This window comes from Pinus tabuliformis, chromosome Q, assembly GCF_031772625.1.
Source record: "Pinus tabuliformis cultivar Carrire ecotype Pingquan chromosome Q, CPIR1, whole genome shotgun sequence".
Taxonomy (NCBI): Eukaryota; Viridiplantae; Streptophyta; class Pinopsida; order Pinales; family Pinaceae; genus Pinus; species Pinus tabuliformis.
This window is the reverse complement of record NC_142296.1, coordinates 547,540,603-547,564,462: the sequence shown is the minus strand read 5'-3', so window position 1 is coordinate 547,564,462 and position 23,860 is coordinate 547,540,603. Positions and strand designations below refer to the sequence as shown.

At 35.1% G+C, this 23,860-nt stretch overlaps 1 protein-coding gene, 1 long non-coding RNA gene and 1 pseudogene across 2 annotated transcripts; all 3 read right to left on the bottom strand.

The window, feature by feature from the left end:
* Positions 1–4,505: 4,505 nt before the first annotated feature.
* LOC149220616 (BTB/POZ domain-containing protein POB1 pseudogene) lies at positions 4,506–6,290 on the bottom strand (annotated as a pseudogene).
* Positions 6,291–6,304: 14 nt separating this feature from the next.
* On the bottom strand, positions 6,305–6,913 carry LOC149220615 (uncharacterized). Its single transcript, XR_016248759.1, has 3 exons — positions 6,877–6,913; positions 6,477–6,790; positions 6,305–6,352 (listed from the first exon to the last, which is right to left on the bottom strand). It is a non-coding gene; the product is annotated as an uncharacterized LOC149220615 (long non-coding RNA).
* Positions 6,914–8,240: 1,327 nt separating this feature from the next.
* Positions 8,241–8,901, bottom strand: LOC149220614 (alpha-galactosidase 3-like). Its single transcript, XM_089382833.1, has 3 exons — positions 8,827–8,901; positions 8,674–8,739; positions 8,241–8,533 (listed from the first exon to the last, which is right to left on the bottom strand). The coding sequence occupies exons 1-3, from the start codon at positions 8,898–8,900 to the stop codon at positions 8,446–8,448; spliced, it is 228 nt and encodes a 75-aa protein (XP_089238959.1). The 5' UTR covers position 8,901; the 3' UTR covers positions 8,241–8,445.
* Positions 8,902–23,860: the final 14,959 nt, after the last annotated feature.

The window sequence follows — 23,860 nt, the reverse complement described above, 5'->3', positions numbered from 1 at the left end:
GTAAAATATCAATCTTAAGGAATCAACTAGGTAGACAAGAAATGTGCTAAAATATCATCCAAATGTAAATAATAATGGGAATACAAAGAACAGGAAAGTCTTAAAAGTGTTGTGCATGTTGGAGCAAATTATTGACCTCCTACTCCATGTAAAATATGGAGTTCTCACTAATATTGAGTTCCAAAGGATGAACGCTAGATATTCAACACTATGAAATGTCTTTTATGCTTATTGAGTCCTATTAAATAAAACCTTTGCAACCAAGAAATTTAAATGGTAAATTCCACCATTTTTTCATCAAAAATGTCAAAACTAATGAACTTCACAAAATTAAGAATCAAGTGAAGAGATGAAGATACATCGTGTTTTCACCTTTTATTGTTTTGATTCTGATTATTCTTCAGCTTCAATGTTTAACCATGGAACATGAGAAGGGAATGACCATTATAACTATGACTTTAATTCTCATTATTGTTAGGATTCAATGTTTAACCATGGAACAACAACATGAAATGACTTTTATAATGTGTGGGGATATAATAGATAGATACACTCAAAGCCCAAATCAAATCCTTCTATTTGGAGAAACATAAAATCCATGCTTTTAAATATCCTACATTAAAAAAGAATACCATGGAAAAACCATCAAATTGTTATTGGAAAAACCATGGGTGAATATAATGGCTCAAAAAGATATTTTTAAAGTATCCCTATTTTTATTTTTATTATTTTATTTGTGTTGTTTAAAGGACAAGACAACATCTCTTCCATACTTGGTTGAGGCAAGAGAGCACCTCAACACAAAAAATAATAATTAAAAAAATATATTATTACAAAATAAAAAATATTATATTATATTTTAAAATAAAAATATTATGTTTACCATCTAGAATCCAAAAATTGTAAAGGGTAAATAAACTATTTTTCTTTAATTATTAATTTATTTTATTTATTCTTATTTTTATTTTAATGTAATTTAATCCAGTCAAAATGTTAAATATGACTAACACTATAACATCTCTACCATACTCGACTTCTGTGCAATAAAGACTAAACTGAATCCACATGTTTTTGTTACACTATTTTTAAAACAAGTGTTATTGCAATGACAATGTGAAGCTCTTACATTAAATTGCATAAAGTTATTTGTTACACATTGTATATTTTTTTCTTTATCCAACCTGCAACCAAACTACAGTAACATACATATACACTTTCAATTAATTGAAATTGTTCTAACTTGTTTATGTTAAAGGAACACATTCAATTACATTTAAACATGTGGCCAATTTCATTAATCTCTACTTGAAGCAAGCCTTTAATCTTGTAAGATAGAAACTATTTTTAAAACACATAGGTACAAGCATGCAACAAGAATCTAGAAAGATATCCCCTTATAGGGGAACATCAAGCTCTAAATTGTAACATGAAACAACATCAAGCTCTAAATTGTAACATGAAACAAGTTTTTAAGCATCACATTATAAGATTTGATGGCAACATATATAATATCCCCTTTTTACTTCATATGCCAGCGTAAATCCATCTTAATTCTGGATGTGCCAAGTGTCGAGATGAATCAAATCTCTCTCTTGAGGTGCAAACTTACTTTATAGTGAAAAGGGATTTGATCTCTCTAGTCACTTCGTAGATCCAAAGTTATGATGGATCTAAGTAGGTCTAATTCTTAGTCTTTAAATAGGCTACATTAGAGAAGAATACCATGGGTTAAGAATACCATGGAAAAAATCATGGGTTGGAAAATATTATCCTTTTTATTTTATTTTATTTTTTATTTAGTTTTATTTCCACTGAGTCAAAATGTTAAATATCACAACATTTGTAACATACTTGGGTGGAGAGAGTGCAATAATTCTTGTTAGTTGGAACTAATCATGTCATTGTCTTCACTTAATGATAAAGTAAATAACATAACTTTGATTTAGTCATTGATGGATTTATAGTTGATGGTTTAAAGTTTATAGGCCCATGGTATTAGTCTATGATATTTACAATTTTTCACAAGCACATGATATTTATAGTTGATGGTTTAAAATCTATAGACATATTATATTTCCAATAATATTTATACTTAATAGTTTGAAGTTTACATGTCTATGTTATTTGATGCGATGAAGTTAAGGTTATGTAACAAAAATTCAAACTTAAATTATTAAAAATATAAACTAGATTAAAATTATTTAAAAAAAAATTATATTATAACTGGATGATAAAATAATTAAAATAACTTTAGTTAAATTTATGATAAATATATAACTGCTAATTTAAAATTTATAAATCCATAATATTTATTTATGATATTCATTCATAAGATCAAAACTTAAAAAATAAAATCAAACTCAAATTATTTAAAAATATAATGTGATTTTAATCCAAAAAACAAAAATTGCAATCCTCACATTCAAAACTAATAATATATATTAATACAATTGAAAATTAAATTATTTAAAAATATAAATCGCATTATATTAATATTAACGATTTTAAACCATAAGAAAACAAAAATTATATTCCTCACATTCAAACTTAATAACATATATTAATACATTTGAAAGATATTTATGTAATTAACATTAATGTGAAACCCAACCCTTTTGTTAAAAAAAATAATAATAATGCACATTAAAATTTAACCCATTGCGAGGCCGGGCTATGCCCAATTTGATTGTTTCTTTGACTTTTTCGCCGTGAAAGTACTGAATTTTTGTTACATTTAATTTTCATCTATATTTTTATTTTTTATTAATATATATTTGGAAAGATTGATTGTATAAAAAAATATGTTAAAACTAGCAATTGTCCCAAAAGGTACAAAGAGAGGCCGATAGGATTATTAAATTAGAATTGTTGAATTTCTCTAGAAGAGATGTTGGTTCAAGCCTACAAGGAGCAAAGAGATTTGATGTTTGGAGTTCTATGCTTTTTGGACACCATATTCCTTTAAATACAACTTAATTTTTTAGAAAAGTTCAAGCCCAATGCAGTTCTGTCATGCGAGAGTGCAAAAGCAATCTCCTATAAAAATGGACCTCTATATCTAAAAACAAGATCTTAGCCATGAGGAAAAAGAATAGAAAGATCTGAGGACCATAAAGCCACAACCATGAGGATATCATAGCCTACTGGTGCTGTCTGATGAATGAACCGTGAAGGGGGAAAGCTCTGGTCCGTGACAACTGCTTTCTTTCACACAACTACCTAAGGGAGAAGAGAAGCAAAGAAAACATCTAGAATAAGGCTGGAAAGAAGAACTCAGATCAGCTCTGTGTATTAAGACAGCGGCAAAATCTTACTACCAAAACCTGGTAACAAAGCCTTTTGATATCTCAAACCCCGATAGCAGACTAAACATGGGTCTTCGTCCAGGAAGAACTAAGATCAGTTGTGTACTCAAAGGAAATAGGGCCTGTTGGTTTCCCTATTGATTTCTACCAAAAACTGTGGCACATTATTAGTAGGGACCTTTTAGCAGCTGCTGAGGAATCTAGGGTGTGTGGAAAGATACTGAAGGATATCAATTCACCTTTTTCTACACACTCAAAAGTAAAGTAGAAATGGGGAAAGATTTTATTTAGGTTCATCCAAAAATAAAATAACAAAGGGGATTCAAGCAAGAACCCTCCATACAAAACAGTACCCAGAAGAACAAATGTGTCAGGAAAACAGTGAAGGTTTTGAATTCAGTTTCAAATTTTAGAATAGAGAAAACAAAATAACTTATGAGTTCACTTGACCTTCACTGCCAATTTTGGTTAAGAAGTAATTGAGTGCCCAAAGATCATCCAATTGTACACAGTCTCTCGTATAATTGTCAACAACCTCTAAAGTTCTCCTAATTGGATAGTGGTACCAGTGTCTAAGAAGAGTGACACCCTTGCATTTCTCATGAAAATGATCAAGCTGTCCTAACATAGAGAAAAACTACAAAACAACCATCATGTGACTTGCTTAACAGACATGAAACTTACATCAAAGATTGATGGGTTTTCACATATTACTTTCACTGAAATAGAGAAGAGATGATGAGAAAGACTTGATATTATGTATTATTTTGTTTTTCAATAAGTATGGTCAGCCTTTTTTCCCTTAGTTAATGTCCATGTGGATAACAATACTAAACTTCACTGTGGCTATCCTATTATGTTAGCATTTTCTTCTGACTTACTGTGGATTCTTGTACATCACTCCTCGAGTTCAAAGAATTTCTAACCACCAGCTAATTTAAATGGGATCATTTTTCATAGTTGTAGCTTTTTGCTTGATTCGCATGATCAGTGTCATGCCAGTTTCATTGAAATTAGTTACAGCGTGAAGCTCAACATGAAAAAAAGGAGATACGTCCCACTAAATAAACTGATACAACAGAACAAACATGGTAAATAGTAATACAATGAGACCTCATGCATGCAGAATTACAAGAGGACTAGAAGGCTCTCACTTGTAACTGCCAAGCCAAGTAGATGCCATTTAATTTTCATGTGAGTCATATATATGATGAAAAGAATAAATTAAAAAGATAGTTTACCCATAAAGATATGCAGAAACCTAATTCCCAAATGGGTTAACCATCACATACATCATCCAGCTGCGAACTCCGGCATGGCATATCACCAACAGAAACCCATAAATGAATGAAATTTATCTTGTGTTGTTGAAAAAATGACAACTTGTACAAACTGCAAGTAACCATGCACTAGTCTGAAGGACAGCGCATAAATTTTCAGTAAATTATGGAATGATTTCAATTAAACGTTTTAAGTATTTCTTGTAATGCATTGGTCTCAGATACAATTGAGATTCTGAGACATTATCAGAACGCTACCTCCTACAGTTTTGCAGATTGTATTTGCGCCACAGAACAAGAAAGGTAGAGAATACAGCCGCTCATCATCAGGAGAGAACCGAGAACAGGAATCTTTGGTTATGTACCAAAACACCATGCATTCCTTGATAGGGTCATCAAACTCCACCACTGTAACAGGGAAATGCTGGTACACCCTTTCATTCAATATTTTGTGGGGTGCATCTGCCTTCAAAAGAAGTGCTTCTGACACTACCTTTGATGCACACACATTATCCAAGTCATAGCAAGAAAGAACATCTTTCAGTTTGGGAGTGGTCATGTTTGGAAAACGTATCAGTTTGCAAAGGTTACTGCCCAAGATTTCTCTCCTTTGTTCAGGACTTAGATAATGTTTTCTGGCCCAACTTATGACAAAATCATACAGTGCATCTTCTGATTGAACTCTCAATTCATCACTTGACAGCACAACCTCGATGCCGGCCAAAGGAAGATCCAAAAGCTCTTCAGATTGCCTGAAAATCATGATCAGGACATAACAGATTGATTAGTTTGAAGTACATCAGGGATGAATGAGAAATCTTCCACGAGAGAGTCATATCAGCAATGCAAATTTTGTTTCATATATATATATATATATATATATATATATATATATATATATATATATATATATATATATCTCTTCAGAATTTTCAGAATTCTGTCAAATTTGGATAAAGATAATTTTAGCCAAATTTGAAATTAATCTTATTTTATAGTATTTATTTTTTAAAAGTTATATAAAAATTTTCAATTATTTGCACTGAATTTGTGCATAAAAGTTTTTTGTAGAAAAAATCCAGTGACAAAAAATACTTTCTTTTTAACCAAAGTTAAATTGATATTTTCTGAAAAACTTAAATAACCAATTAAATCATCTATTCTATTCTATAAAACAATATTAATAAACTGTATCAAAAAATTTATAAATAAACTATATTTAAAATTTTATAGCTTCTCTCTAATTCTATTAACAAATTGTGTTATGTAATAAGAAAAATAAAATAGTTAATTCTTCAAATGACAGTAGGTATAAAATTACAAACAGAAAAGAGTCCCAGTTTTTAAAAATCATATAAAATAAAAAATGCAAAATCTAGAAGTCAGGAGAAATTAGAAAGTCAAAGGCAACTTACTTTTCATATAACCTAATCCTGATGATACTTCTTAGAAAAAAAAAAAATTAAAAAACATTGCAATAAGAAACTTACTTTTCAATATAACCTAAATGTTCGACAAGAAACTTCTCAACAGACTCTTTTAATGACTGCACTCTGTGATTTGTAAGCATATTTTGTGGGAGCTGTAAATAATGCAATGCGGAGTCTGTTGTCATTGATGCCTGCAACTCCCTGAGGCAATAATCAACACATCTTGTGACATCCATCTTGAGCGCAAGAATCAACACATCCAACACCTCAGCAGTACAAGGCAGTTGAGGTGTTCCCTGATGCATAAACCTCAATACATTCATGAAAGCCTCTTCCTCTGCAATTTTAAATACAGCACCACAACAATTCTTCAGAGACTAAATTGAAACCTAATCTGAAGAACCAATTTAAAACCGTATTCCAAATTGTATAATAGTTTTGGCAAGTACGATTGGACATACCTGAACAACGTATATGAAAAGTGAGATGTCGATTCTCTAGTTCCAGCTTGTCATCTGTGAAAAGCTTAAACTGGGACAGAAGTATGGTATTCAATCATTTCCAAGCTTCTGCTGCATGAAGCCCATGTAGATCTAAATTCCAAATGTCCTTATGTTTTTCATTTCTAAGTTGAAGAATTTCTGCAGCTGCCTTAGCATTTAGTTTATCTGCAGCCAAATGTTCCTCTTTTGATTTTAGAGAAATATTCCTAGCAGTGCTGTGATCGCCTCGCAAATAAGCTCTTTCAGCTTCCCTTGAATGTCGATTTGCAGCCCTGCTTGAAAACAAGCGATGATAATATATGTTCATGCCTTCCTAATTATCAGTAATGATCACCTAAGACATTGGCATGTTGAATACCTTCATAAGAGCCCAAATGCTGAAATGTGAGCGGTCCTTATCTGCAGTCATGTTGCCATTCCCAACCTCTAACATGTCCGGATCTGAAGATATGGGAAAACATACAAAGTGTCCAAAGAAATTAACAGAGGACAACATTTATAAATCGTTTCATTTCCTTTAGTCAGATACAACGTTTCAAATAATGCTTGTAATGATCTGGAATCGGTTGATGGTATTTATAGCGGTTGTTGAAGTAAGAAGTGTATGATAAAAAGATAAAGCTACTAATAATTCTCTGATCTAGATGTTGTTGAGCCTATATGGCAAAAGCATAACATGCTAGGTCTCTGTAGGGAGAGGGAATTTGTGTGATTGCGTCTTCTTGATATGCATTTATCTTGATTCATGATGAAATAACAGCAACTAAAGTCATGACCAAACGATGGTAAACATTTGATTGGAGCATATCTTACCCAATATAAACAAAAGCCCAAAATAAAAAAGAAAAACAAAGACCTAAATTTCAAAGACATCGCACAGTAAATTTTAGTAGCAAGAAAGGTCGTTACCATTCCATCCACCAGGTGCTGCATAGTCGGCCCAAATGTTGTTTTGGTCTGCCCGAGATGTTATACTGGACCAGAGCAAGTCATAAAGTGAGTACAAAACTCTCCAAACTTGCTAAAAAAAAATTATGAATCTTTGCTTTCGATTTGCAAATAAAATGAATTATAAATAGTGCATTTCAATCCCTTCCACCATGTACAATGGCCGACACCATACTATTCATGGTCATGCATTTCAATCCCTGGTTTTCACACCATTCAGTGGAAGTTGAAGCCAAAAAAGAAAACATAGCAGCAAAATTCGGTCATATTGGACTTTGTTGTATGGAAATTTAGCAAGTAGTAAAAATCCGGCAAATTTTCCATACAATATGGATACAATGTGATCATCTTACTTTTGATTGTCTTTTTGATAATATACCTCATGTATTTCATCCCGATCATTCCATAAACCCAAAAAAAAAAACAACCCAAAAAGCTCTAAAATATTGAAAGAAAATCTCTAATACATCTTATAGATATAATCTAAAGACAAAATTTTCAAGAAGTGAATTTTTTTTTTTTTTCCTTTTTCTTATTTATGAAGTGTTCTCAAAGCTGAAATTCTTCTAAAATTTGGAACAAAATGCATATTTTATTATCTATGAGAAGTATAATTCTGTTCTGGAGCTGTAATGGATCTTTTTGTTACATAATTTTTCTGTATCAAATTGTATTCAAATTCAAACTTATATACGAATGTTTCTTTTATGCTAGAAAGACATGACCTAAATAGAGCTACAAACTACTTATGTATGAAATCTTGTAATCTATGAGTGAAATTATAACCAAATTGAACGTGATATCAAAGATTTGTAAGCAGATGGTGCAGACCTCTCAAGCCACAAGTGAAAATGTGTAAGCCTCATAGTATATGGACTTATGTTTCAGTGTTGAGCTTCGCAGGCTCAAGAAAATTGTAATTTTAAATCTGAAATCATGGATCTTTGATAATAAGAACAATTTGCAAAGGTCCAGTAAATTACCTCTCCCATTTATTCTGTATGTCTAGTGTTGTTCTCCAGCTATTTCCTACATTGCGAGCCCAAGTAGCCGGATTATCGACACCCCTGCAAAAATACCAAAAAAAATTGGAAGTCGCCAACAAAATACTTCTAAAACTCAATGATTTGAATGTTAATCAGTATACACTTTTAACAACATCCAGTGGTATACAAGTGTCCACAGAAAGTAGAGACGTCTTGCATACCACTCACACAAAGAATAGAATATTGGATGGTCTGTCTTAAGAAGTGCATCCCTCATCCTTGGGTACCTGCTATGCATACAAAGATAAACCCTTCTAACAACTGAAAGTATGAATCTACTCCAAAGATGAAACCCTGATGGAGAAGAACTTCACCTGACTTCAGGTTTTGAACCATCATCGAAACAGTTATCATACTTGAGATAGTCGATACCCTGTTGATGCAACATTGTTGATATTGTACCATTTAATTTTTCTTCACAATTTACTTTGCAAAATAAATTCTTTTCGGAACATCAGAATATGATAATACCTGGAATCTTTCCAAAAGAGGGATTGCCCTAGCCAACTCCGGCATCAATGTCATGGACAATGTCCTTGGTGTTCTATTTCAATAAAATAAACAATCAGGGGCAATGAAATATTATTGTGCTTCCTCTTCGTTGCAAAATAGTTAATTGTTTCGCACACACATATATAAACTGTTTTCTCTTTACATTTTTGACATAAGATGATTATGTAAAAAGATACATATCATTTACAAAACTGGGGAATTTATTATTCACAATATGTGATTTGATAAACTTATACTTAGTTCACTCATAGAAGGGAGGAATATGAATGCAATTAGTTGAGGTTCACTACTGCCAAACTGTCCATCTTCTTCAAGTCCAAAGTCAGTTGTGCCTTTAGTCTATTTCATTGCTATTTTGTGTTTTCTCTGGAAATGAAAACCCCTGATAGGTTGCTTGACCCTTGTGATCACACGAAGATTCTTAAGTGAAGTTTATATGGCAACATTTCTTTTATTTTCCTCTTTCTTACCAGGATAATAACTTGTTTAAGAAGCAGAAAAGAAAAAGCCACGAAGCACTGTTAGGCACAAATCATGTTAAGCTTAGGGTTATTGTCATGGTTTTATAGAAGCTTCAGACTGCATAACTAATGTGAATATAATCCAAATATGGATTGTGCAATCAATCAATATAAATGGCTACAACTACCTGACTATGAAAACCTTAGATACCAGTTTGCTTGCTCTGCTCTGACTCATTCATTTTATAAAACATGGTAAATATGTTATTTACAGGGGGAACAATCTAGTCCAAACTGTGCAGGTGAGCAAAATATTGATGTATTTTTGGTCATTCTGTAATATAAAACGCAGTTTTCGCAAATGATCAAAACAATCAAAAACCAATTCCAAAACTGCATACATCTTTAAATGGCAATGATGGCTAAGGACCACTGCATGCATGGTAAAAAGTCAACAAGGATCAAACTAATAACTGTCAGCCTCTGGTTGGTTAATATATGCAGGTTCACAAAATTGGTGCCACAATATGCTTGACTATCTATAGAATTTTCACAAACCAAACCCTTAACAAGTGAAACCAAACACTAACTCCACAAATTTCAGTAGGCATATTTCCAATTACCATTTGAAGCAAATTTCAGTAGGCATATTTCCAATTACCATTTGAAGCAAATTTCAGTAGGCATATTTCCAATTACCATTTGAAGCATTATTAAGAAAAAATTGCACAACTCGATCATAGCTTGAAGAAAAGTAGCTAGACTCGACTCTGCAAATGGTTTGGCAAGGTCAGAATTGAGAATGAGAAATTATAGAAACTAAAACAAATACAAAAAAATTTCACCCAAAGATAAAATACTGATCTTTTTCCAAAACAAACTCTATCAGTCAAAGGCATCATAGCAAGATTCGAATCCAAACACGACCCAATACGGACAAAATATGTAACAAAAAAATCTTATACAATCCCCAATATGGAAGTATAGATACGAAAAATATGAATTTTGTTCCAAATTTTGGAGGAATTTCAAACTCAGGAACAGAGTAAATAAGAAAAATAATTCGTTTCTTGAAAATTTCACTATTTATTTTATATTTAAAGATCTTTTTAAAGTTTTTTTTGCCTAATATTTTCAGGGTTTTCATGGTTTTGTGGGGTTTATAGGTCAATCTGGGTATACAAATGGAAGAAAGAAAAACAGGATCTTACCTGAGATCAGGTAAGCTCACGTAATGTCCCGAATGGGTTATGGTTTTCAAGAATAGGAAAGTCTTGCTGAGCTTACCCTGCATCTGAATATATGCCAATCTTCAGACCCTTCTCAAGCACATAGTCAGCAAGGGCCTTGATGCCGAATGGAAATGTCAAAGCACGAGGAATCAACTTTCCCTGTAAGCAAACACAGTTTATATTATATTCTCTCATTGTTTGTGTTTAACATGAAACAAAAATGGCAATTATCACTTGAAGCAGTTTTGTGACAGTTACCTATAAACATGTCTTATATTAATCAATACTAAAAAAAATTAATTAAAATATCGAAAAGGCATAGTGAACGCCCTATGACACCCTTTGGGGAAGGAACTGCAGTGTGAAAACCCTATTATACCCCACATATATATATATATATATATATATGAAAAACAAAAAACCAGAGAGACGTAGCACTGTAAGAGTAAGTAAACAAAAGAAAATGTATCATGAATCCCCTGAAAAACAAAAAACCAGAGAGACGTAGCACTGTAGGAGTAAGTAAACAAAAGCAAACAGGATGGGAAAAAAAGCCATTTAGGAAGGGTTTCAGGTTTTCGTACGGCGGGAAGATGCTGACGCGATAATCTTCCTGTGGCTGGCTTTCCCCAGCCCTCCCATGTCACTTGAAAATTTTACCATTTTCAGGCCAAACAACTCCCCTGTTGTTGCCTTCTTGAACGAAAGTAAATGATCTGAAACAAAGAAACTTGCATTGTAGCTGCCGCTGCCATGGCTCTGTATAGAACAACTGCGAGCCGAGATGAAGAAGTACTGATTATTCCGAAAGAAAGAAATAATGAAGTTGTCACAGTACTGAGAACAGCCGAAGAAGAGGAGAAGAAGATGAGGATGTCGATGTCATTAATTAGTCAATTCTAGTGGAAATACAAGTGAGCAGGATATCCTCTCAGAACTGTTAGATTCCTGTGCTTCACTGGTTTCTCTCAGTCGCCGTCTCTTGCGCTCCATTTTCACAAAACAAATCACCAGGCTGTGGCGCTGACAAGAAACAGTGCCCCGCATGCCACAGTTATGGGGATTAACAGTATAGCCCGATTTCCATGCCGATGATGCTGATGCTCATAATGTCGATGTTGGCCAGTGGTGTTGAGAGGCATGCCACAGAGCAAAGGATTGAAAGCAAACGAAGACGCATTGAAGCATGCTGCGAGGGTTGCAACAGAAATCACGACAGGTACCCGTCAAATATGGACGCCAGGTGTTAACCTGGGAATGAAAAGGACGACGAAAGCTTGTTTCATAGGAAGGCCTATCGCCCTAATTATCATAAATAATTATGAAAAAAAAAATTTAAATTCAAGAATTTATGTTAGTTGTATTTGTGAATATGAAATATTTTTTTCCAAATTTTTTTTAATAAGAATGATTATATTTTTTTAGTACATTAGTTGTTATTATTTTATAAAGTAGAACAATTATTTCATAGAATAACTATTTTATAAATGTTTTACGATTATTTTTTTTAGAAATTTTTAAAAACTTGGATTTAAATTGTTTAATGTGTGCAATTGAGAGCTCCAAGGGTTTTTAAGGGTGCTTAATCCATTTATGCATTCAAAAATGTATTTTAAACAACAAATTTTTTTTGAAATCTCTAAGTTAAACTACACCTTTTATAAATTTCACAAAAGCCATAATCTCAAGAGACTTGAACCCATACAACAAAGCAAATGAAACATATCCCATATCACCTGACCTAAATTCCTTCCATAATTTATATTTAAACAAGTTAGCAAAAGAACTTAAAAAGTCTTAGCTCATTAAGAAACCATGCTATGCCGAATTTGATTGTTTCTTAGATTTTTGTTTGACTTCTTGATGGTGAAGGTATTGAATTTTTGTTACATTCAATTTTTATTTATACTTTTATATTATATTAAAGCATATTTTTAAGGATAGATTGTGCAAAAAAATTGATGCTAAAAATTACGATAAATAGTTATAAAAGCAAATGTTTTAAATTTACAGATTTGTGTTAAAATAAACTCCAAAATAAAATTATGTGAATACTAAGAAAGCATGAGAGAGATAAAATTATGTGAATACTAAAGAAGCATGAGAGAATAGTTTATAAGCATGAGAATAAATAGTTTATAAAATTAAAAATTAAAAATAATTATTTTATTATATTTAAATAATTTGTATGTAGTTAAAATGATTTTAGATTGATTTAGTAGAGGGGAGAGAGATGATTATGCCATTTATGTTGTTATAACAATATTTCTTGAAGTCTTTAATGCATAACCACATTAAAATTTAAGAATTTAATAGTTTTACACAATAAAAAACAAAAAAAACAAATTATTATTTTAAAGAAAAAAATGAAAAGATACATTTATAATTTTTTACAATTTTTTAAAGTCCAGGGATTTGAAATGTATTAAATGATTCGTATATTCTTGTGAATATTTTATTGGACAGTTTCAACAGATTTAATAAAATTATACTTGCTCACACACATCGATATAAAATATTCTCTTGGAAACTTTTTAAGGAGAAAAATCTAGTTGGAAGGTGAGGTTGCTTTTCTCTCTCTCTCTAAATAAAAAATGTGTACGAGTACAAGAAGTATAGCCTATGACCTGTGGGCTAATACAGTGCACAAATCCTCTCTCTATACTCTATCTCCTATCCATCTCAGTTATTTTTGTTCAACTATGGAACAAATTCCCTCGAAAGAATGGAACCCCTTTTCCTCCTAATGGCCCAGTTATAACACAACCTTATAGCCTACTAGTGGTTAGGTTTGACTACCTCAACTCTTAACCAAATTTACAATATAGACCCTTCTAGAGTCATCTTCATCATAATCTTGTGGCGAGCCCCTTTTTCATGAATAATGGGGGCTAGCGTGGCATATGATCAAATTACAGTGGTGAAAACACAAAGGTTAACTTCTGGGTGGCATAACTTTCACATAAAAACTGCAATTGATGTGATTATTGTGCCGTTGGAAAGATATTTGTGTGTAGAATAGAAAAAAAAAGTGTTGCATTGAAGGGATAAAGTTTTACCCCCAAAAAACGTCATTTGATGCCTCAAAATCCTCTCGAAAGGGTTCAAACCATGTTTTGCCAAATTGGGTACCATTAGTAAAAATGTCCATGTGAGTTGATTCCTCCACTTTTTCCACTCTCAAAGCATCGAGATGGATGACAAAAAATATAATGTTCTAATTTGGATCACACCTCCCCATTTAGGGAGGCTTTTGGTCCCCAAAAATGTCTACTGAATGAGGTGAGGAAATTTTTCCTCCACCTTCTCTTGGGTGTACCATGTAGCTTTTCTTAGAAGTTGTCCTTTCAACCCAATCTGCCAAAGGCCATGATGCCCCTATCTTGTGGTTTTGTACCATCTTCTATAAAAATATATCTTTTATCAACTCTTCATGAGCATCTAATGTCAAATCTTCCATTGAAGGTAGGACTCGTTCCTCTTTCTGATCTAACATGGAAGGCTCATGGAGTTTTAGATTCTCTACATTCACAACTAAGTAAATGTGCATATTATGGTGGTAAACTAAGGTGATAAGAGTTATCATCCACCTTTTCTAATATCTCGAAGGACCATACCTCAAAGCCTTGATTTTCTTACCAGTCCCTGTAGCCTCTCTTTGTTCAACTATAGCCATATTTTGTCTCCCACCTTGAATGATTTCTCTATTTTATTTTAATCATGTCTGACCTTATATTTCTCTTGTGACTTTTGTAGTGTCTCTTATACCTGTATATGGGTCTATCTAATCTTCTCTATAAATGTTCGAGCCCTCAAGGTGTCTCCTGTAAGATCTTCCCTGACTACTCCTTGTTGCCCATATGCAATGTCCAAAGGTGAAGGTAGAAAATATCCAAAAAAAAGTTTCAAATGGGGACTTTCCTATAGAAGTGTGGAATGATTGTTGTAAGAATGTTGCATATATACCAAATTTTCATCCCAAGCCTTTAAATGCTTCTAGTTGTATCCCCTCAGAAGTTGCACCAAAGTCTTATTGACTACTTTTGTCTTCCCATCTATCTCTGGATGGAATGTTGTAGTTCTCTTCAACTTTGCATCCATTGTTTCCCATAATATAGTCCAAAATGCACTGAGAAATATTGTGCCCCTATTTGAAATGATTCTCCTTGGTATCCCAAAGTGCACCTAGACCTATCCAAAAAACAAGTGTGATGCTTCTTGCCCACTTATGGTCTTTTTACAATTCATCAGGACACACATCTTGCTAAACCTATCAATTACCATGAATAGGTATTCATGACGTCGCCTGGTTGTTGGTAAACCTCCCACAAAGTCCATTGAAATGCTTTCCTAAGGAAGAGTGGGTACAAGTATGAGATGATATAGATGTTTTTCCTATTTCTAGGATTGTTGGTACAACAAAGCATGCATCCTCTTATGAACCTAACTACTTTCTCTTACATCTTGGACCAATCCACATACCTCTGCAAGTTGGCCATAATATTCCCTATACCAAAGTGACATTCAACCTTGGAGGTGTGAGACTCTCTTATCAACTGCAATTGCCTCACCTTTAGGAACACATAACTTATCTAAACTATAGAGGAATCAGTCTTGGAGATGGTAATCAACAATGTTGTCACCATTGTGCACATGACTTTTAATTTGCAATTATTGAAACACCTCCTTGAAGTCCTTGTCCTTTGAATATGCCTCTTTGTATACATCATGGCTGAATGACTCCATGTGCATAAGAGTCCCCAAAGCTATGATATTTTATGTGGGTGGCCTTGAGTGCATGTCTACTAACTTTTTTGTGTATCCCTTCTTATACTTGATCACCAAATGAAATTGTTGCAGAAACCCCATACACTTGTAATGCCTAGTCTATTGTAGCTTACTCTGGTCCTATAGGTACTGTAATGACTAGAAGTTTGTGTGTATTACCATATCCTTTCCCATTATATAGTACTTCCACTTCTTCATAGCTTGCACCAATGCATATATCTCCTTGTCATTGGTAGAGTAGTTAAGAACTTCCCCATGAAATAATTTAGAAAGGTAGCATACAAGTCTTCCTCCCTGCATCAAGACCACTCCCATAACATACCCACTCACATTTGTCTCCACTTCAAAGGTGTAACACCCTCATCCCACGCCTACCCAAGTAACCAACCAACTAGGGTAAACATGTGACGAGAAGTTACTATGATATGATTCGACCTCCCAAGTCACGTTAAGGAAGTAGAAACAATGGAAACACACCATACATACCTTCAACATTAGCAATAAGACTCCTAGGAACCATGCCAACCTTTCTGCTAACCAGCCCCTGGGTCCCACTGAGTTTTTAGAGCTCTAGACGCTCCCATGCTATGAGCATGCTAGCGTCCAAAGAGCTCTAGACGCTCCCACAAGCCTGCATGCCAGTGTCTAAGGACTATTTCTAGTAGACTTGTGCCAGAGTCCGGGGAATTTAAGGCACTTTTCAAGCCTAGAATTTCGGCCACTACCCAGAACTTGTTGTAACTTCCAGAATCCATTAAACACATGATGACAAGACTAATAAACCAAAAAATAACTCTAGGACTAGGCCTGACCATCCCCAACCAGGACTAACATTCTGTCAAACACTTGGCATGAATGAAATCTACAGGTTTAAATAAAAAATCTAAGCATAGGGGTCTCATACTTATTTGAGATTCATTATGAGGCATTGTTTCCTTATCACTTTAGCTGTAGTTTCACCCATTATGCCATAGATACATTGTTCATTCATATACAAGTAAAAACATGATGGGAGACATACATAGCCACTATCATTATACATATTCATAACCAACATAATAACAACAGAAATACCAAGGAAAAAATAGCCATATAATCCACATATAAACCAATATAATACTCATGAGATAACAAGGAGAAATAACCTCATATTAGTGATGCAAAAGCCAACCTGGCATTAGACTACCATGTTCCACTCAACTGTAGAATGGTTGAGCCAAATATGTCTTCAGCCATTCACCCCCATGCCATATTCCAAGAATGAATGTGGGATCTCATAAAACACATCAATCCAAAACCATCCAGGGCTTCCAGAGGCCAACCATCTCAACCCATCAAATAGTGATTCCACCTCACAGCTAGACATCAAAAAACCATCATCAGATTGGTCTCTACCCAAGCCTTTACAGGGACTCTAGAGCGTTTTTCCAACCAAGGATCCAGAAACTAATAGCTCAACCCAAGCTAAAGGAAACATGATGACCAACTAGAAAAACAATGAAATGAACCCACAACACCATGGCTATCCAGGAAACGGCAAGGCTAGGAAAATCCACTATCAATCCAGGCAATCCTCCATGCCAATGACAGATCATAACCAAAAAACCACATGCATGTGTCATGCATACCGAAACTAGTGACGAAAGCATACATGCAACTCAGTACCTGCAAGAAAACCCGCTGCAACTATTGATCCCAATGTCCTCTTGCGCTTTCCTGCTCTTCCTATGGATTCTTGCTCCAAAACTCCAAGTATGCCACACTCTCCAAGAGTGCTCCAAGAAAACTCTAAGTGCCCAAGAGTATGAGAGAGAGATAGAATAGAGAGAGAGTTCCAAAACTGAACTGACCAAGCTTACCCACTGATCCTCAGAAGCCTTTTTATTAATGATGCCTCTATTTTCATTTATTTTTCTCCTCACATGCAACTTGTGACCTTTCACCTTCATTTTCTCCTAATTTCCTTTATTTTTATAAATAAAATGCTAATAAATGCCTCATGCCTTTCCAAAGCCTTTGCCTTTGCCAATTTCCTTAGCCATAATAACCAAAATGAACACCCACTAGGATGTCTTGCCCACCATTCATCTTGGAATACATGTCCCATCAACTGTGGCCTTATATATTTTTACATGGATTTTTAACTAGGGTCATTACAAAACCCTCCCCCTTGGGGGAACAATGTCCTCGGTGTTCAATGACACCTAACCAACAAGACTACTGACAACAAAACATACTTCCCATGGAGCTTTATAACACAACTCGTTGTAGTATTTACAATGACCATCTGTTAAAGAATGACAAACATACCATTTATTAGATCTTTATAACACAACTCATTACGATATTTACAATCCACATATACTTATACACATTTTCTTCAACCAACAAATAATCATACTGTCTATGGAGCTTTATAAATCCAGCTCGATACTATATTTACAATAATACACACATATAAACATATGCACATTTTCTCAACCAACAAATAAAAGGATATGATGCCTACATTTGCAACAAGGGAATATAGAGGCTCACACCTCCACCCTCAAAGTAATACCAAGATTTACCTCCTTCCCAAGAAGTCCATAATCCACTGCAAAGTCAAATTTGCATCCAATGTCTAGTGCTACAATCCAATGCCACTTGTCCTCTCAGTGAAAATTTACCGACTCATTGTTCCAAGGAACACTCCCAATGTGCATTGGATTCCATCTGGAAATGCTAATAACCAAAACAAATATATCTCTGGTCTTCCCTTCTTTGTTGCACAGTCCCTCGGGCAATCCGGTCACCCCTTCCATGCAATCACACACCTTCCAAGTTCCACTGGCACCCCCATCCCAAGTATTCCATCCCTTGGCAAGGCTTCCTCGCATTGGAAGATATAAAAACCAAGGCATATACCTACCTTAAAACCATCATACCAGTCATAGCATGCTCATGGCAATCAATGGAAACTATTGGGTACCAATATCCCACAATGGCACTGCTCCTAAATACTTTACCAGCATATTGCTTCTTGTTTCAATTCCTTTCACTGACATTGCTAATTCTTACTGTCAATTTCAACCACCCAACCAGACATTTCCTTGCTTCTTATACCAAGCACATAACTTCCATTAGATTTAAAATAAATTGAAATAAATTCACATCATACCTCATTGGTAGCTCGTCAATAAGGTACACTTGCAACCCTGTTTACTTCCTATCACAATTCAAACTAACATATTTGACCAAATCAACATGTATAAAAATATCACATCAGGTTAGCTCAAAACACAACCATCATAGATCAAAATCATGAATCACATGCAATCATCATAAATCAGAATCATAGATCACATGTAATCATCATAGACCAGAATCATAAATCACATGCATAATAAAACTGAAATAAAATACTGATACTTATCCTTTAATCAATCCTTAGCTTCTACCTTTGTCCTTTTTCCGTACGCACTCCGGATCGGTTTCCACACCCAACAAACACCTAGTGCCTTCTCCTCAACCATGTGCACATACACATAATGTGCATCACACACATACAACCACACATGACATACAACACCATGCAATACATGCACCTACACCTGACATACCACACATACACCTACACCCAATGTACAACACAACACATAAATACACCTACACCTAGTGTACACCAACACGACACATACATTTATACTTGATGTATAACACCACATAATACATGTACCTACACCTGTCGTACAACACAACACAATGCATGTACTACACATGGTACAACACAACGAGTACACATGTCACAATAACATGACTACACAATGCACATACATAGTACCACATGCACAAAACACAACATGTACAACATGCACATAATACCACATGTACACCAATACCACATGTACAACATGTACAGAGTACCACTTGTACAAAGCACCACCTACACAACGTGTACACAACATCACATGTACATGGCACCCCCTGCACAATGTGTACACAACGCCACATGTACATTGTACCACCTGTACAATGTGTACACAACGACAGATGTACACAACACCACATGCACGCCATGTACACGACACCACATGTACACAACACCATATGCACGACATGTACACAACACCATCTACACACTGTAACATTTGTACAACATGTACACAACACCATATGTACATAGCACCAATTGTACAACATGCACACAACACCATATGTACATAACACTGCATATACAACATGTACATAGCACCCTATGTACACAACATTGCATATCCAACATGTGCACAACACCATATGCACACAACACCGCATATCTATCATGTGCATAGTACAATATGTAGACAACACCACATATCCAAGACGTACATAGCACCATCTATACCCAACACTACATATGCAACATTCACACAACACTATCTGTACCACCTTGTACATAATCATTGCATAAACAACATGTACACACATTATATATACACAACACCGCATGCACACAACATCACATATGCAACATGTACAACATATACAACATATGCACAACAGTAGTACTACCAATTCCCAAGACTCAGAACATAAAAGGCAAGACAAGAACCAAACAAGAAGAAGACCATGAAAATCAATAACAATACGACACCAAAACAAAGTGGCAAGGCCTTTCACCAGACATAAACAAAACCACAACTCAAGCTCAACAATTCACAAAAGACCAAAAGCACAAGACTAGCAACAAACACCATGACTCAATCCCCATGGTTCCCAAGGAAAGCTCAACCAAAACCTTCTTCAAGATTTCATGGAAACCTCTCTTGCCATGCAACTCCCTGCATCATACTTCCATAAACAAATAACTGTCAGTGCATAAGTAAACATAACAATACTCTAGTTACCTTACCTTGTTGTGCCAAGCACGTTGCTTGCAAAGGAACACATCCACACCATCTCTCAATGAACTCCAATTCTTTGATAGATCCAACTATAACTAGCAACTAGTTGATGTACCTGTCAAATACATGTTCATAACTATAACACATTTCCACATAATGTCAAACAAAATCAAGGTTAAGAAGACTTCATGTATGCAAAGCACCCATTCGTTTGGAATTAAGGTTTCCAAACATGGCCAAAGGAATTCTTGTCCAATTCCTTTCTTTTACCTTTTTATGTTGTACAATAGAGGCTTACTATGTAATGTCACATCACCCAACTGTTAGTTATATAAACACATCAACTATTACCTTGTCATTCTAATACCAAACATGTTTCCTGCAACTCTTCACACGTGTCAACCACATGTTCCAAATATGAAGATAATCATATATATCAATTTGAAATCAACCTCTACCAAGACTAACAATCATGTCATAATCCATAGTCAACTCATAGTCATTAGACATAATGCTACAATTGTCACCTACTACACTCAAGTACATATCAACTGTCTCAACACGTATGTGTTAGTACAATCATCGTAAAACAAGATCATTTGAACGCATACTCATATTGTGCAATTCATCAAACATACAACCAACTTGCAAACATGCCATGTTAAATTAATCAACTAGACGACATAATCAAACATTCAAGCACAAAGTAGATGACATAAGCAAGAACATACCTTAATGTATCTTATGGGAGGCTATCTTATCTGCACAATCAACACGATATTACTTCACAACACAGCAGCTCAAACAAAAATAAGATCATGATATCCATAATAGTCACTAACTAACATGTTCACATCATAAACTCATAAACAATTATCATTCATACATAATAATCACATATGCACAGTGAGTCTAGATTAGTATGTCATAATATCACAACATATTAACTCATACCTGAATTTCATAACCCTAACCATCTGCATGGGACAATCCAATTTAGCATGATACATATAACATCAATATCTTAATGTTATAACCCTAATCATCAAGTTACTAGCATATACCAACAACAAGTTATATATCATGCACATCAACAACATATAACCTAATCATCAAGCTAACTATCATATAACAACAACAAGTTAACCTATAACACAATCAACAACAACATATAACATATAACATAATCATAAAAATTTAATCTACAACATACACATCAACAACATATAACTATTGACAGTGTTGGACCTGCCAACATTCAGGGGATCTCCCTGGTATGAAGTCCCAACTAGACCTCACACCATTTGGTGTAGGAGTCCCATCCAGTCTGATGGCCCGTTTCCATTATCTTAAAGTTTTGCCTTAGCTCTTGCTTGCTAGCACATGAGAATGGTCTTCTTTGTCTTCGAACAATGAGCTTCACGTGCCTGGTGAGTGCTAGTGTTACTTGTGCCAAGGTTCTTTCACCACAGAGGAAGTAGGTGGAAGTGAGTCTCTAGACGAAAGGGGAGACTCCCAACTCTATTAGAGACATACAACACAACATGACATGCGCAGCTTCTGGTGGAGTAGTCCACATGGATGTGACAGTCACAAATGCAGAAGAAGTGATAACATGTAAAACACTCAACAGAGTAGCCCGCATGAGTGTGATGATTTTTATAACAAGTTTACGAGAAATGTTATGTCTAATGTCCAGTGAGGTAGCCCACCCGGGTAGGACAATGTTAAAAACTTATACAACACATTTTCATAAACATATGTATTAGAACAACCGAAAAAGTTCAACTATTTAACATAGGTTAAAGTAAAATGCATTAAAAGTGTTCCAAGATTAGTTTTACAAACAATTACAATACATGTGTGAAAATGTGTTGGCCTGTTATCAGGCTTCTGAATTAAGCGAAAATTCTAAGACAAATTGGTACACCATACATCACTAACCCCATGAGAGGGCCGTTGGAGCCACTGCTCCTCAATTAAAATATTACAAACTCTGAAGGCTATGTGGGAGGAGCTAAGGTGAAAAGTTCTTTGCAAGTACAAATGAGGGGGTATTTATAGCCAAGGGTAAAACTGGCCCTTGTGACTATTCGACTTCCCTCATGACTGTTTGACTTATTTGACTCTTTAGCTTTACATTACTCTTCGTATGACATGTGGGTCACTTAGACTTCCATGTTACATTACATTGATTTACACAGTATGGCCCACAGTACTGATGTGGCCGACATGACTCATGACACGACTCGACACGACAGTGCTGGTATGTTCATGATGTTGTTGGTGTCCTTCTTGAGTTTCAGTGTTTTTGAGTGATGGATGTGCACTTGGTGTATCATAGCCTCACTTCCATATGGAAAGGTGTGCACAGTCTTCAATGGTCTTGGTGCTCACTTGATGTCGCATGTGCACGTCGCTCCTTTGCTTGTACTTTGGCATACTTCACATGTTCGTCTATTTGCGAAAATTTCTTCTCGCATGCATCGTCTATTCGTCTGTTCGTGGACATATCTCCTTGCATGTGCTCTCCTTGTTCATCTCGTTTGTCATCGCGTCATGTCTTATCCATGTACCTGTATCTGCAATCACTCATGACGAGACAAAATCAAATCCATAAAACTCCTAGTCTACCATGATGGATTGTCATTCGATTTCGGATGTAGATGAATGGAAGAGATGACAAGGCTATGAAACTGCGCAAGGCAGGTTTCAAGCTAGGATGCGGGCTTTGGGTATTGTTGGTGAAAATTACGCAGCAGTCACTAGGAGACTAAGATGGACAATGTGGATCAACAATGACTATCTGTGGGATTTGGCTCAGATCGAGGGTAAATCTGCACAATTTCTTAAGGGAAGCATCCCATGCAATAGAGGGCTTGGCAGTAAAATTGAGCAATTCATATGGGGAGCTCGCAGTGGTTTGCAAGAGGATTGTCAGGAAAAAATGCGCATTTTTTCCTAGGGAGTTGATGGCGGGCTACGGGATTGCTGGTGACAAAATCTACGAAATTGCTAGGAGCCTGACTTGCTGAACACCTCTGTGCAGTTTCCAAGCTGACAGAGATGTTGGTTAGCTAAGGCACTGCTCATGAAATCTATGCAGTTTTCTGGGTGAGCAGCCGAACGACTAACTAGTTGGTTGGCCAGAAAAAATATGCAATTTTTTGAGGGAGATAAGGACAAACACTGGATGTCTATCCGACCTGTCTATGTAGTTTACACAGTCAATGGAGTGGCAAAGGTCTATAGCTTTTGCACAATTTTTTAGGGGAGTGAGTCCCGGGGTCACTACCTAGTCAAACTCTCTGGTTGACCCGCAGGAAGGTTGGTTGATTATCTTGCAGGCAGCGCAGATTGAAATGGCTTGTTAGACACTTCTGCATTGTTTTAGGTGACAATAATTCTAGTCGATTCTGGGGTGGAGGTTTGGTTTTTAGAGGGTCATCAGATCGTTAGAACTTCAAAAAAATGACTAAGTGTGTGACT